The 15,779-nt window shown below is 38.9% G+C and overlaps 1 protein-coding gene across 5 annotated transcripts in view; it reads right to left on the bottom strand.

The window, feature by feature from the left end:
- Men-b (Malic enzyme b) overlaps positions 1 to 15,779 on the bottom strand; it is a 165,433-nt gene that overhangs the window by 14,430 nt on the left and 135,224 nt on the right. The window contains exon 12 of one of the 5 annotated variants that reach the window (XM_070099786.1): positions 310 to 437. The exons of the other annotated variants lie outside the window; for them this stretch is intronic. Within the exon in view, the coding sequence (XP_069955887.1) occupies positions 322 to 437 (116 nt within the window). The 3' untranslated portion in view covers positions 310 to 321. The remainder of the gene's footprint in view (positions 1 to 309; positions 438 to 15,779) is intronic. 5 annotated transcript variants of the gene reach the window in all.

The raw sequence follows: 15,779 nt of genomic DNA, 5'->3' as shown, positions 1-15,779 counted from the left end.
AGCAGAAAGGACTCCAAGTATACATTACCATATATAATAATTATTCAACTGTTGTTAATAACTGTTGTAATGACAGCAGCATCCAGAGGCTAAGGTCACATGCATTACTTTCCTATATTAAAAGGTTAGTAAAAATAAACCCAATATAATAAGAAACATGCACATGGTTAAATGGTCATAGGATATGATAAGCTTTATGGCCATAAAAGCAATGTACATGCAGGTAAAGTAATTAAGGAGCAATTCATTACAAACTTATGAAAGTTAAACTGTTTGTCTTTGATGTAACATGCTGCTGTTGTAGCTTACTGATCATGCGGCCTAAAGCTTTGGCCAGGCGTAGACTCTGGGCAGGGCAGACCCATAGTGATAATCATATAGTTGTGCCTTAATAAACCCTGCAATATCCTTTGGTTGAGGGTAAACAGAAGCTATGCCTGTAAATGTGGGCCAAATAATTAGCTTCACCAAGGGGGATTCAAATTTGCAACTTTCATTCAATTTTCCTCAAGCTGAGCCTATCTTTCAAGTCTGGCCCATCCTTTATGCTTTATTGAAGTTTATGTGCCAGAGAAAAAATGTATAAAGGTTTTCCAACACAATGCAGAGAAATAAAGCCTGCATATATTAGTCTTCTTTTTGCAATAAGCATTAGTAAATTGCAAGAAGACTAAACATATAACATAGGCAAAGCCAAAACACAAAACAGCTAATTATTTACAGTAGAAGCAGATTTCTTAGATCTCTAAATAAAACATTAATAGCTACTCAGGATTAACATTATTATAAAAATTAACATACCAAAATGTACACAATAGGTAACTCTAAAGGCAACACTATAAAGAGTAACCCCCTCTGGTTACATGTATATATATCATTTATATCTTTGCTTGATGATGAAAGGTAATTTATATCTTCACTTAATAACCAATAAATTTATATCTTTGCTTGTTAACTAGGTAATCATTAAACAAATATCAAATTTACACAAGGAGAATTGAATTACTATTGACCAGCATTTGTAAACAGTGGCAGTTGCCTTTAGGCTCAAGGGCTAGTTTTAAGTGTTGTATATCAATAAAGACTTATCATTGTATACCATCAAAATACAGTGGAACCTTGGTTTTCGTGATTAATTCGTTCCAGAAAGTCTGACAAAAATCGAACTGTACGAAAACTGAAGCAATATTTCCCATAAGGAATACAGTGGACCCTTGGGTAACTATTTTAATCCGTTCCAGAGAGCTTGTCCTTAACCGATTTTATTGTTAACCGAATTAATTTTCCCCATGAAAAATAATGGAAATCCAATTAATCCGTTCCTGCTGATAGGAGGCTTGACAGAATAGTACTTCAATATGACGCTATTATCAAATTTACGGCTTATTTATCTATCACAATTCATCTAATATGACATAAACAATATTAATAACATAGAAACATGATATATATACACTCTAGAATGAATAAAAGTCATAATGTATGTGAGGATAAGTGATGGAAGTGTTGTTGTTGGGATTATAATGGCCACTGTGAGAAGTCGTACATATTAGTGGGGGAGGAGGCTTCTGCCACCACCACTATCCACAAACAATATATGAACGTAATTTATATATAAGAAATATTTACATTTTAATTTATAAATAAGAAATATTTACATTTTAATTTATAAATAAGTAAGTTTATTTAATTTATAAATAAGTAAGTTTATGAGAGAGTAATTGTGGTAGGGGACCTGAATGCTAAAGTAGGAGAAACTTTTAGAGAGGGTGTGGTAGGTAAGTTTGGGGTGCCAGGTGTAAATGATAATGGGAGCCCTTTGATTGAACTTTGTATAGAAAGGGGTTTAGTTATAGGTAATACATATTTTAAGAAAAAGAGGATAAATAAGTATACAAGGTATGATGTAGGGCGAAATGACAGTAGTCTGTTGGATTATGTATTAGTAGATAAAAGACTGTTGAGTAGACTTCAGGATGTACATGTTTATAGAGGGGCCACAGATATATCAGATCACTTTCTAGTTGTAGCTACACTGAGAGTAAAAGGTAGATGGGATACAAGGAGAATAGAAGCATCAGGGAAGAGAGAGGTGAAGGTTTATAAACTAAAAGAGGAGGCAGTTAGGGTAAGATATAAACAGCTATTGGAGGATAGATGGGCTAATGAGAGCATAGGCAATGGGGTCGAAGAGGTATGGGGTAGGTTTAAAAATGTAGTGTTAGAGTGTTCAGCAGAAGTTTGTGGTTACAGGAAAGTGGGTGCGGGAGGGAAGAGGAGCGATTGGTGGAATGATGATGTAAAGAGAGTAGTAAGGGAGAAAAAGTTAGCATATGAGAAGTTTTTACAAAGTAGAAGTGATGCAAGGAGGGAAGAGTATATGGAGAAAAAGAGAGAGGTTAAGAGAGTGGTGAAGCAATGTAAAAAGAGAGCAAATGAGAGAGTGGGTGAGATGTTATCAACAAATTTTGTTGAAAATAAGAAAAAGTTTTGGAGTGAGATTAACAAGTTAAGAAAGCCTAGAGAACAAATGGATTTGTCAGTTAAAAATAGGAGAGGAGAGTTATTAAATGGAGAGTTAGAGGTATTGGGAAGATGGAGGGAATATTTTGAGGAATTGTTAAATGTTGATGAAGATAGGGAAGCTGTGATTTCGTGTATAGGACAAGGAGGAATAACATCTTGTAGGAGTGACGAAGAGCCAGTTGTGAGTGTGGGGGAAGTTCGTGAGGCAGTAGGTAAAATGAAAGGGGGTAAGGCAGCCGGGATTGATGGGTTAAAGATAGAAATGTTAAAAGCAGGTGGGGATATAGTTTTGGAGTGGTTGGTGCAATTATTTAATAAATGTATGGAAGAGGGTAAGGTACCTAGGGATTGGCAGAGAGCATGCATAGTTCCTTTGTATAAAGGCAAAGGGGATAAAAGAGAGTGCAAAAATTATAGGGGGATAAGTCTGCTGAGTATACCTGGTAAAGTGTATGGTAGAATTATTATTGAAAGAATTAAGAGTAAGATGGAGAATAGGATAGCAGATGAACAAGGAGGCTTTAGGAAAGGTAGGGGGTGTGTGGACCAGGTGTTTACAGTGAAACATATTAGTGAACAGTATTTAGATAAGGTTAAAGAGGTCTTTGTGGCATTTATGGATTTGGAAAAGGCGTATGACAGGGTGGATAGGGGGGCAATGTGGCAGATGTTGCAAGTGTATGGTGTAGGAGGTAGGTTACTGAAAGCAGTGAAGAGTTTTTACGAGGATAGTGAGGCTCAAGTTAGAGTATGTAGGAAAGAGGGAAATTATTTCCCAGTAAAAGTAGGCCTTAGACAAGGATGTGTGATGTCACCGTGGTTGTTTAATATATTTATAGATGGGGTTGTAAGAGAAGTAAATGCGAGGGTCTTGACAAGAGGCGTGGAGTTAAAAGATAAAGAATCACACACAAAGTGGGAGTTGTCACAGCTGCTCTTTGCTGATGACACTGTGCTCTTGGGAGATTCTGAAGAGAAGTTGCAGAGATTGGTGGATGAATTTGGTAGGGTGTGCAAAAGAAAAAAATTAAAGGTGAATACAGGAAAGAGTAAGGTTATGAGGATAACAAAAAGATTAGGTGATGAAAGATTGAATATCAGATTGGAGGGAGAGAGTATGGAGGAGGTGAATGTATTCAGATATTTGGGAGTGGACGTGTCAGCGGATGGGTCTATGAAAGATGAGGTGAATCATAGAATTGATGAGGGAAAAAGAGTGAGTGGTGCACTTAGGAGTCTGTGGAGACAAAGAACTTTGTCCTTGGAGGCAAAGAGGGGAATGTATGAGAGTATAGTTTTACCAACGCTCTTATATGGGTGTGAAGCATGGGTGATCAATGTTGCAGTGAGGAGAAGGCTGGAGGCAGTGGAGATGTCATGTCTGAGGGCAATGTGTGGTGTGAATATAATGCAGAGAATTCGTAGTTTGGAAGTTAGGAGGAGGTGCGGGATTACCAAAACTGTTGTCCAGAGGGCCGAGGAGGGGTTGTTGAGGTGGTTCGGACATGTGGAGAGAATGGAGCGAAACAGAATAACTTCAAGAGTGTATCAGTCTGTAGTGGAAGGAAGGCGGGGTAGGGGTCGGCCTAGGAAAGGTTGGAGGGAGGGGGTAAAGGAGGTTTTGTGTGCGAGGGGCTTGGACTTCCAGCAGGCATGCGTGAGCGTGTTTGATAGGAGTGAATGGAGACAAATGGTTTTTAATACTTGACGTGCTGTTGGAGTGTGAGCAAAGTAACATTTATGAAGGGGTTCAGGGAAACCGGCAGGCCGGACTTGAGTCCTGGAGATGGGAAGTACAGTGCCTGCACTCTGAAGGAGGGGTGTTAATGTTGCAGTTTAAAAACTGTAGTGTAAAGCACCCTTCTGGCAAGACAGTGATGGAGTGAATGATGGTGAAAGTTTTTCTTTTTCGGGCCACCCTGCCTTGGTGGGAATCGGCCAGTGTGATAATAAAAAAAAAAAGTTTATTCAGGTATACACAAATAGTTACATACATAGATTATCATATGTGTAAAGTACCTAGGATATCCCAAAATGTCAGAGTGACTTATTTCCATTGGGTCCTTTTATAATTACACTTATATTTACTTTTATACTTACACTTTTATATTTACACTTACCTTGGAGGAGATGTTAGTTTAATCAGTTAGTTTGATGGAGGAGATGCTGGCAAAGGTTTAGGGTGGTGGAAGATACCTAGCAGGCCAGCGTATGTTCAGCGGCCCGATACACATTCAACAACATTGGAGAGTTACTTTTGTGTGGTTTTTCTATCGCTTACTCACTTAACTTACTTCCTACACTGTTAATTCTACACTTTATCACTGGCTGGCACTACAGCCTTTATTGATACCTGCTGCTTTAGTATCGTACATATCATAGAATCACTGCAGAAGGCACATTCACCCCTCTCTCTTCCTCCTCCACTTTGGTACTTTGCTACGAGTTTTTTCTTGAATTTTATTGTTTCTTTCCTTCTTTATCACAGGGCTGGCACTAGAAACTTTATCTGGGCCCATGGTGGCTTATTTAGCAGTTACCAGCACTAAAAACAATGGAATAATACAAAATATATCGCATGTACGCGTGGAAACATCCTCCCTGGCTTGTAAACAATGGCACACTACTTTGTACATGGGCTCAGGCTGTGCGGAAACATTTGGGACGAATGTCCTTAACTGAGTTTTTTATCGTTGGCCGAGCCAATATTTTTAAGCAAAATCGCATCGGTATCTGATTTTATCATTATCCAATGGCATCGTTACCCGAGGGTCCACTGTAACGTAAATCCAATTAATCTGTTCTAGACACCCAAAAATATTAACAAAAAATACATTTTATTGAGAATAACTATAGTTTTACATACAGAAAACAATAAGAAATAAATATAAATGACTAATGAAATGGATAAATGAACATTTAACATCACTTTTACCTTTACTGAGAGACTTGTTGGCATATGGAAGACAGTGAGGAGGGGAGAGGGAGGAGGAAAGGTTATTGTTTGGAAGGGGAATACCCGTCCGTAAGGAATTCAGGTACAGTGGTCCCTCGTTTTTCGTAGTTCTCGGGAATCATAGATTTCGGAAATCATAGGGATATTTTCGTATAAACATGGGCTCGCTAATCATAGGTTGACTCGCGAATAGTAGGTCGTCTGGGACACGTACGCACAGTGTGAGCCGGGGCAGCTCCCTACCCAGCCAGTCTGGCATTGTTTACCAGTGAGCGAAGGTCCCCTCACGTGCTCCTACGAAATATTTCATAATATTCCACTCATTTTAGTGCTTGCAAGTATTAAATAAGCTACCATGGCCCCAAAGAAAGCTCCTAGTGCCAAGCCTGTGGTAAAGAAGGTGAGAAATACGATTGAATTTAAGAAAAACATCATTGAACAATATGAAAGTGGCACAAGTGTTAAGATTTATGGAGAAACATCACCCTGACAAGGTTGTTGGAAGCCATGTTGGCAACATGTAGTGACAAAGTCTTGGGCCATTTTAGGGAAGTGTTAAAGAGACGCCAGAAACAGAGCTCTCTCCACAGTTATTTTGCGAGACAGGACTCCAGTGACTCTCAAGCTGGTCCTAGTGGCATTAAGAAACAGAGAAGAGAAGCAACCCCAGAAAAGCAATTGGTACCTGAGGTGTTGCTGGAAGGGGATTCCCCTTCCAAACTGTAAACTATCCAATCTCTCTCCTCCTCCAGTCTCCCATACACTAAGAAGAATCTCCAATAAAGGTAAGTGTTATGCTGTTAATGTTTCATTCATCATTTCCCATTGTATCGCTTATGTACTACATCTATATTTCATGTAAAATTTTTTTTGTTTTAATACTTCTGGGTGTCAGGAATGGATTAATTGTATTTACATTATTTCTTATGGGGAAAATTGATTCGAAAATCGTAGATTTCGATAATAGTAGCAACTCCAGGAATGGATTAACTACGAAAAACGAGGGACCACTGTACAGTGGACCCCCGCATAACGATTACCTCCGAATGCGACCAATTATGTAAGTGTATTTATGTAAGTGCGTTTGTACGTGTATGTTTGGGGGTCTGAAATGGACTAATCTACTTCACAATATTCCTTATGGGAATAAATTCGGTCAGTACTGGCACCTGAACATACTTATGGAGTGAAAAAATATCGTTAACCGGGGGTCCACTGTATTCAGGTATAAAGGCCCTGTCCGGGGTTACTTCCCTTCTTTGTCTTTTACTGGCAATAGGACCAGCTTGAGTCACTGGACCCAGACATTTTCTTTGCTAGATCCGCATGCAACTGGCTTACCTTTTTGCAAATTATCACCTCCACAACACTATCTCCCACTAACTGCTTTTCGTTGATCCACACCAACAACGACTTCTCGACATCTTTGACTGTTTGCGATCTGTGTTTCGTTAGCACATTTACCCCTTTCGCAACATCAGCTTCCTTGATTTCTTTTTTCTTCGCCAGGATGGAACTGATCACTGATGTGGACTTCCCGCATATTCTGGCGAGACTGGCCACGTGTATGCCACTTTCGTACTTTGCTACAAGCTCTTTCTTGAATTCTATTGTGTCTCTTGCCTTCTTTATCAAAGGGCTGGCACTCAGAATGTTCTTTGGCCCCATGGTGGCTTATTTAGCAGTCGCACTCAATAAATTAGCACAAAAAACAATGGATTATTACAAAATGTTTCGGATGAACACGTGGGGTAATGCTCATTCAACAAGAAACAAGCCAGACTGAGTCAGAACGTGTGGGATGCTTTGTGTGGGCGCGGGAAGGCAGACGCATTAGGTACGGCAGACCATTGTCAACTCTATGAAAACCGAGTGGATGTACGAAAACTGGGACAAAATTTTGACTAAAAAAAAGTCGTCAAAAACCAAATCCTACGAAAACCAGGGCATACGAAAACGGAGGTTCCACCATAAACAGTAAAGACTTACCACTGTATACTATCAAAATAGCAAATGCAAACTTTGCTATCATGGTACCATATGTAAAGAATGTACTTTCAATTTTTAGTTTTTGTATTAAATTAACCCTACCACTACTAGGATTGCAATTTTGATCAATCTCTCTGACTGTGGAAATGGCAATTTCACTCCAGCCACCAAAAATCTTTGGAATACCCTGTGGTGAGCTACGATAACTTCGAACCAAGAGGGAAAATTTCATTTCAGTAGCTGCTGCTGGAATCTGTGGACCAGAAAGGTCCAAATATTTACATTCCACTCATGAGCTACCCATCCATGAATGTTTTCAGCCCTTTTTTCCATTTAAATATTCTAGAATGTTACTTTTAAACATTAATAAAGCAAATTTAATATAAATTTAAATTTCAATCAAGTAAATTAATATAACTAAATTAATGATTAAATAAAGTATGGAATGGGTGGGGTTTGAACCCATGGTGAGTAGTAATGATTAACTGAAATTTAAACTTTGAATATTATTGTAGTATTCTGCAGGATATCATTAGTCTGACTTCCCCCCAAGGCTTCAGCTTGTTATCTCTCTCAATGTTGGCAGTGCCACCAGTCCTCCCCCCCAAGGCTTCAGCTTGATATCATCTCCCTCAATGTCGGCAGTGCCATCAGTACCCCCCCCCTCCCCAAGGTTTCAGCTTGATATCATCTCCCTCAGTGTTGGCAGTGCCATCAGTCTCTCCCCCTCCCCAGGCATCAGCTTGCTATCATCTCCCTCAATATAGTTCAGTCTCATTATACTCTCGTAACTCTAAAGACAATACATTTCTAGTCCATATTCGGGAGGCCTGGTCGTGGACCGGGCCGCGGGGGCGTTGATCCCCGGAATAACCTCCAGGTAACCTCCAGGTATGAGTTAAACCATGCTATAACACACACACACAGATATGTCACTTGAATATAGCATTAAAGATACATTATATAGAACAAAGAAATAAATCACTCATTAATTCAACTTTTGTGGAAGAATAATGATGCCCCATTGTACATACAACACATTATTAGTGTGTGTGCTTGCTTTTTGTTAATAATACAGTTATAAACCTGATACAGTACAAGTAAAATATTGTTGTTTTATCTAATATAACATATATGAAAAGACCAAATAATTTGTCCTCATCTGTTTTAGTATACTGCTAAAATGAACTATGATACTCTAGTTTTAGAATAATGCAAGGATTGTGTTTGGCCTCATTTAATGATAGTGAACACAAAACATGCAGTAACACTTAACTCAGTGGTTCTTAACCTTATCTAGCAGTAACTCATATGTTCATAACATGGCGGCCCATATATTCATAACATGGCGACCTCTATGTTCATAACATGGAGGCCCATATGTTCATAACATGGTGGCCCATATGTTCATAACATAGCAGCCCACATGTTCATAATCTTAATTTACAACACAAGTGAAAAAATGATCTAGTCCTAAAAAAAAGTGACAAAAGCTAAAGGTAAAGGGCAATATTTTATTAATATGACTAAGAAACAGAAATCATAATGAATTTTTTTTTTTTTTTTTGAGGCATTGTCGGAGACATGTCAATAATTAACAAGAACCCTGGCACTGCATGGTTTTAACTAGACCCTCAGATCAGGATGATTTAGATGACAGATTGTATCTTATGTCATTCTCTGGTCGTAGACACTTTTTGTACTTTGCCTTTGTGACTGAGTGATGAAAATCCTGCCTCACACAGGAAAGTTGTAATTAGGGCTTCACCTCCAAGAATCTGCTTTGTAAACTTTGATCCAGAATGAACACAGTGAATAATTTTGCCTTTTGAAATTATAATAAAGTGATTCCTTATTCTGAATATCAGTGAGCTGGTCCAGTAGTTTGCTAATGTTTGAAATATTGTCAGGAAGCTCCTCAGGTTTGATGTTGAAAGGTTTCTTACCCAAGCATATTTCATCCCATTTTCAGGAATATAATGATCAAACTCTGTAATCAGCTTGGAAATGTACGTGTATTTCCTGAAGATGCTTTGAACTGGATGAGTGAAAAATGTTCTGTCCTCCAGGAGTGCACTCTAGGATGGAAATGTTTTATTAGCTTCAATTTTACTATTTCACCACTTTGACTTCCTTAGAATACTGTTAAGTTTATCTGACATCCCAACCTACATCTGATTGTGACCTTGCATTGAAATGTTCATAGTGTTAATCTTGGCAATGGATAATTCTTTTCAACCAAAAATATCTGAAGTCTCGTTTGTACTGAAATGCAATCAAAAAGCAATTGGCGACCCAACTGAAATGGCTTGTGACCCAATTTTGGGTCATGACCAAGGGGATAAGAACCACTGACTTAACTAATATAGCTACCATTATGTAAATTAAAAATGGCCTTCATTGAACAATTATCTCCATAATGTTAGGTGAACTTTTCTAAGTATTATCTTACTGCATTCCTATTAATTAGGCCTTACAAGCAGTGACATCTAGAACCTTCAAAATTATCAAGGACTGTCAAAACAAAAATTTTTTTTTATAAATCTTACCTTACATGTAGAGAAAGTGTTCTTCATTGTTGACATTTTCTACCATAAAAACTGTTCTAATAATAATGAACATTGGGGTAGACTTTCTTTAAGGTTAAGAGGTAAAGTACACTAAGGTAAACAAGCCACAGCTCAAAATCCTGGTTATGAGCACCCAAGATTTACTCTCACTCTACTATTCATCAGTGGCTATCTACAACTGTCAGTCACAACTCTCTCAAAGTAGTAACAGCATTATTATTATAATTATGGGAGGGGATTGCACTAAACCCAAAGGGGTCATACAGCACATAGGGGAATGGAAGGCATTTAGATTCAATCAAAGGAAGGGAAGCACTTCCCCAATTCCTTAGGTCAGGAGCCCCTAACTGGCATCAAGGAACCTCCATTGATGCCAGAGGGGAGTAACAACACTAGACACTTCAAAGTAACATGTAATTATGCTTCTCATCAGTAATTTTACATCAAATATTTTAACAGCTCTTTTTCCTTACATTGTGACCCCTGAATGGGTCACAATGTATATAATGTATATTACCTGTTCATATAATTTTATTTTTTATTTATTATCACACCGGCCGATTCCCACCAAGGCAGGGTGGCCCGAAAAAGAAAAACTTTCACCATCATTCACTCCATCACTGTCTTGCCAGAAGGGTGCTTTACACTACAGTTTTTAAACTGCAACATTAACACCCCTCCTTCAGAGTGCAGGCACTGTACTTCCCATCTCCAGGACTCAAGTCCGGCCTGCCGGTTTCCCTGAATCCCTTCATAAATGTTACTTTGCTCACACTCCAACAGCACGTCAAGTATTAAAAACCATTTGTCTCCATTCACTCCTATCAAACACGCTCACGCATGCCTGCTGGAAGTCCAAGCCCCTCGCACACAAAACCTCCTTTACCCCCTCCCTCCAACCCTTCCTAGGCCGACCCCTACCCCGCCTTCCTTCCACTACAGACTGATACACTCTTGAAGTCATTCTGTTTCGCTCCATTCTCTCTACATGTCCGAACCACCTCAACAACCCTTCCTCAGCCCTCTGGACAACAGTTTTGGTAATCCCGCACCTCCTCCTAACTTCCAAACTACGAATTCTCTGCATTATATTCACACCACACATTGCCCTCAGACATGACATCTCCACTGCCTCCAGCCTTCTCCTCGCTGCAACATTCATCACCCACGCTTCACACCCATATAAGAGCGTTGGTAAAACTATACTCTCATACATTCCCCTCTTTGCCTCCAAGGACAAAGTTCTTTGTCTCCACAGACTCCTAAGTGCACCACTCACTCTTTTTCCCTCATCAATTCTATGATTCACCTCATCTTTCATAGACCCATCCGCTGACACGTCCACTCCCAAATATCTGAATACGTTCACCTCCTCCATACTCTCTCCCTCCAATCTGATATTCAATCTTTCATCACCTAATCTTTTTGTTATCCTCATAACCTTACTCTTTCCTGTATTCACCTTTAATTTTCTTCTTTTGCACACCCTACCAAATTCATCCACCAATCTCTGCAACTTCTCTTCAGAATCTCCCAAGAGCACAGTGTCATCAGCAAAGAGCAGCTGTGACAACTCCCACTTTGTGTGTGATTCTTTATCTTTTATATTGCTTATATTTGCGATAATAGCTAAATCGTAAATATATTGCTTTATATTATTATTTCACTTAGTAATATTATTAGGTAGGATGTTACATTTATATAAATACTATATTTTTTTTTTTTTTTTTTCAACAAGTCGGCCGTCTCCCACCGAGGCAGGGTGACCCAAAAAAGAAAGAAAATCCCCAAAATGAAAATACTTTCATCATCATTCAACACTTTTACCACACTCGCACATTATCACTGTTTTTGCAGAGGTGCTCAGAATACAACAGTCTAGAAGCATACACATATAAAGATACACAAACATATCCCTCCAAACTGCCAATATCCCAAACCCCTCCTTTAAAGTGCAGGCATTGTACTTCCCATTTCCAGGACACAAGTCCGACTATATGAAAATAACCGGTTTCCCTGAATTCCCTCACCAAATATTACCCTGCTCACACTCCAACAGATCGTCAGGTCCCAAGTACCATTCGTCTCCATTCACTCCTATCTAACACACTCACGCACGCTTACTGGAAGTCCAAGCCCCTCGCCCACAAAACCTCCTTTACCCCCTCTCTCCAACCCTTTCGAGGACGACCCCTACCCCGCCTTCCTTCCCCTATAGATTTATATGCTTTCCATGTCATTCTACTTTGATCCATTCTCTCTAAATGACCAAACCACCTCAACAACCCCTCTTCTGCCCCCTGACTAATACTTTTATTAACTCCACACCTTCTCCTAATTTCCAAACTCCGAATTTTCTGCATAATATTTACACCACACATTGCCCTTAAACAGGACATCTCCACTGCCTCCAAACGTCTCCTCGCTGCTGCATTTACCACCCAAGCTTCACACCCATATAAAAGTGTTGGCACTACTATACTTTCATACATTCCCTTCTTTGCCTCCATAGATAACGTTTTTTGACTCCACATATACCTCAACGCACCACTCACCTTTTTTCCCTCATCAATTCTATGATTAACCTCATCCTTCATAAATCCATCCGCCGACACGTCAACTCCCAAGTATCTGAAAACATTCACTTCTTCCATACTCCTCCTCTCCAATTTGATATCCAATTTTTCTTTATCTAAATCATTTGACACCCTCATCACCTTACTCTTTTCTATGTTCACTTTCAGCTTTCTACCTTTACATACATTCCCAAACTCATCCACTAACCTTTGCAATTTTTCTTTAGAATCTCCCATAAGCACAGTATCATCAGCAAAAAGTAACTGTGTCAATTCCCATTTTGAATTTGATTCCCCAAAATTTCCCTTTATATAAAGGGACTATACATGCTCTCTGCCAATCCCTAGGTACCTTCCCCTTTTTCATACATTTATTGAACAAAAGTACCAACCACTCCAACACTATATCCCCCCCTGCTTTTAACATTTCTGTCATAATCCCATCAGTTCCAGCTGCTTTACCCCCTTTCATTTTACGTAATGCCTCACGTACCTCCCCCACACTTACATTCTGCTCTTCTTCACTCCTAAAAGATGGTATACCTCCCTGACCAGTGCATGAAATTACTGCCTCTGTTTCTTCCTTAACATTTAAAAGTTCCTCAAAATATTCTCGCCATCTACCTAATACCTCCATCTCCCCATCTACTAACTCCCCTACTCTGTTTTTAACTGACAAATCCATATTTTCCCTTGGCTTTCTTAACTTGTTTAACTCACTCCAAAAGTTTTTCTTATTTTCATTAAAATTTCTTGACAGTGCCTCTCCCACTCTATCATCTGCTCTCCTTTTGCACTCTCTCACCACTCTCTTTACCTTTCTTTTACTCTCCATATATTCTGCTCTTCTTATAACACTTCTGCTTTGTAAAAACCTCTCATAAGCTACCTTTTTCTCTTTTATCACACCCTTTACTTCATCATTCCACCAATCACTCCTCTTTCCTCCTGCACCCACCCTCCTATAACCACAAACTTCTGCCCCACATTCTAATACTGCATTTTTAAAACTATTCCAACCCTCTTCAACCCCCCCATTACTCATCTTTGCACTATCCCACCTTTCTGCCAATAGTCGCTTATATCTCACCTGAACTTCCTCCTCCCTTAATTTATACACTTTCACCTCCCTCTTACTTGTTGTTGCCACCTTCCTCTTTTCCCATCTACCTCTTACTCTAACTGTAGCTACAACTAAATAATGATCCGATATATCAGTTGCCCATCTATAAACATATATATATATATATATATATATATATATATATATATATATATATATATACATGTATATATATGTATATATATATGTATATATATATATATATATATATATATATATATATATATATATATATATATATATATATATATATATATATATATATATATACATACATATATATTTTTTTTTCAACAAGTCGGCCGTCTCCCACCAAGGCAGGGTGACCCAGAAAAGAAAGAAAATCCCCAAAAAGAAAATACTTTCATCATCATTCAACACTTTCACCACACTCACACATTATCACTGCTTTTGCAGAGGTGCTCAGAATACAACAGTTTAGAAGCATATACGTATAAAGATACACAACATATCCCTCCAAACTGCCAATATCCCAAACCCCTCCTTTAGAGTGCAGGCATTGTACTTCCCATTTCCAGGACTCAAGTCCGACTATATGAAAATAACCGGTTTCCCTGAATCCCTTCACTAAATATTACCCTGCTCACACTCCAACAGATCGTCAGGTCCCAAATACCATTCGTCTCCATTCACTCCTATCTAACACACTCACGCACACTTGCTGGAAGTCCAAACCCCTCGCCCACAACACCTCCTTTAACCCCTCCCTCCAACCTTTTCGAGGACGACCCCTCCCCCCCTTCCTTCCCCTACAGATTTATACGCTCTCCATGTCATTCTTTGATTCATTCTCTCTAAATGACCAAACCATCTGAACAACCCCTCTTCAGCCCTCTGACTAATACTCCACACCTTCTCCTAATTTCCACACTCCGAATTTTCTGCACAATATTTAGACAGGACATCTCCACTGCCTCCAACCGCCTCCTCGCTGCAGCATTTACAACCCAAGCTTCACACCCAAATTTATCCAACTTAAATCCATTATTTCTGGTTCTTACCTGGTTCAACACCTTCAGTACTTTATTAATATCTCCTTTGTTTATGCCCGTCATCCACTTATACACTTCAATGATATCTCCCTTCGTTCTACATCTCTCCAGAGAGTGGAGATTTAAGGTTTTCTTTTGTATTTCAATTCTTTGCTCTTTTTCTTCTTCTTCCTCTTTCTACAATAAATACTCACCTCTCACCCTACATTAGGACTACAAATATTTTAAGGTAAGTAATGAGTGTACTGTATATGCACTGTATCACTACAATAAATGCTACTCACCTCTCATCCTACATTAGGACTACAGTGGTACCCCAAGTTTCGGCCATAATTCATTCCAGAAGGATGTTTGAGTGTCATTACCAAACGGATTTGTTCCCATAAGGAATAATGTAAATTAGATTAGTCCGTTTCAGACCCCCAAAAATACACTTACAAAAGCACTTACAATAATACACTTGTATAACTGTTCGAGTTGAGAGCTGTACGAAACTCAGGGTACCACTGTACAAATATTTTAAGGTAAGTAATGACTGTACTGTATATGTACTGTATTTTACTTTTTTATTGTTTTTAATGCCTAGCTCTATTTTTAACATACTAAAAATGTTATAAATCTTTCTTCTTTCTTTCAACGTACCAGCCATATCCCACCGAGGTGGGGTGGTCCAAAAGGAAAAACAAAAGTTTCTCCTTTCAAATTTAGTAATATATACACGAGAATGGGTTACTAGCCCCATGCTCCCGGCATTTTAGTCGCCTCTTACGACACGCATGGCTTACGGAGGAAGAATTCTGGTCCACTTCCCCATGGAGATAAAAGGAAACAAACAAGAACAAGAACTAGAAAGAAAATACTAGAAAATCCAGAGGGGTATGTATATATATGCTTGTACATGTATGTGTAGTGTGACCTAAGTGTAAGTACAAGTAGCAAGACGTACCTGAAATCTTGCATGTTTACGAGACAGAAAAATGGACACCAGCAATCCTACCATCATGTCAAACAATTACAGGCTTTCGT

The sequence above is a fragment of the Cherax quadricarinatus genome, chromosome 69 (assembly GCF_038502225.1).
Source record: "Cherax quadricarinatus isolate ZL_2023a chromosome 69, ASM3850222v1, whole genome shotgun sequence".
NCBI lineage: Eukaryota > Metazoa > Arthropoda > Malacostraca > Decapoda > Parastacidae > Cherax > Cherax quadricarinatus.
This window is presented reverse-complemented; position numbering and strand designations above follow the sequence as displayed.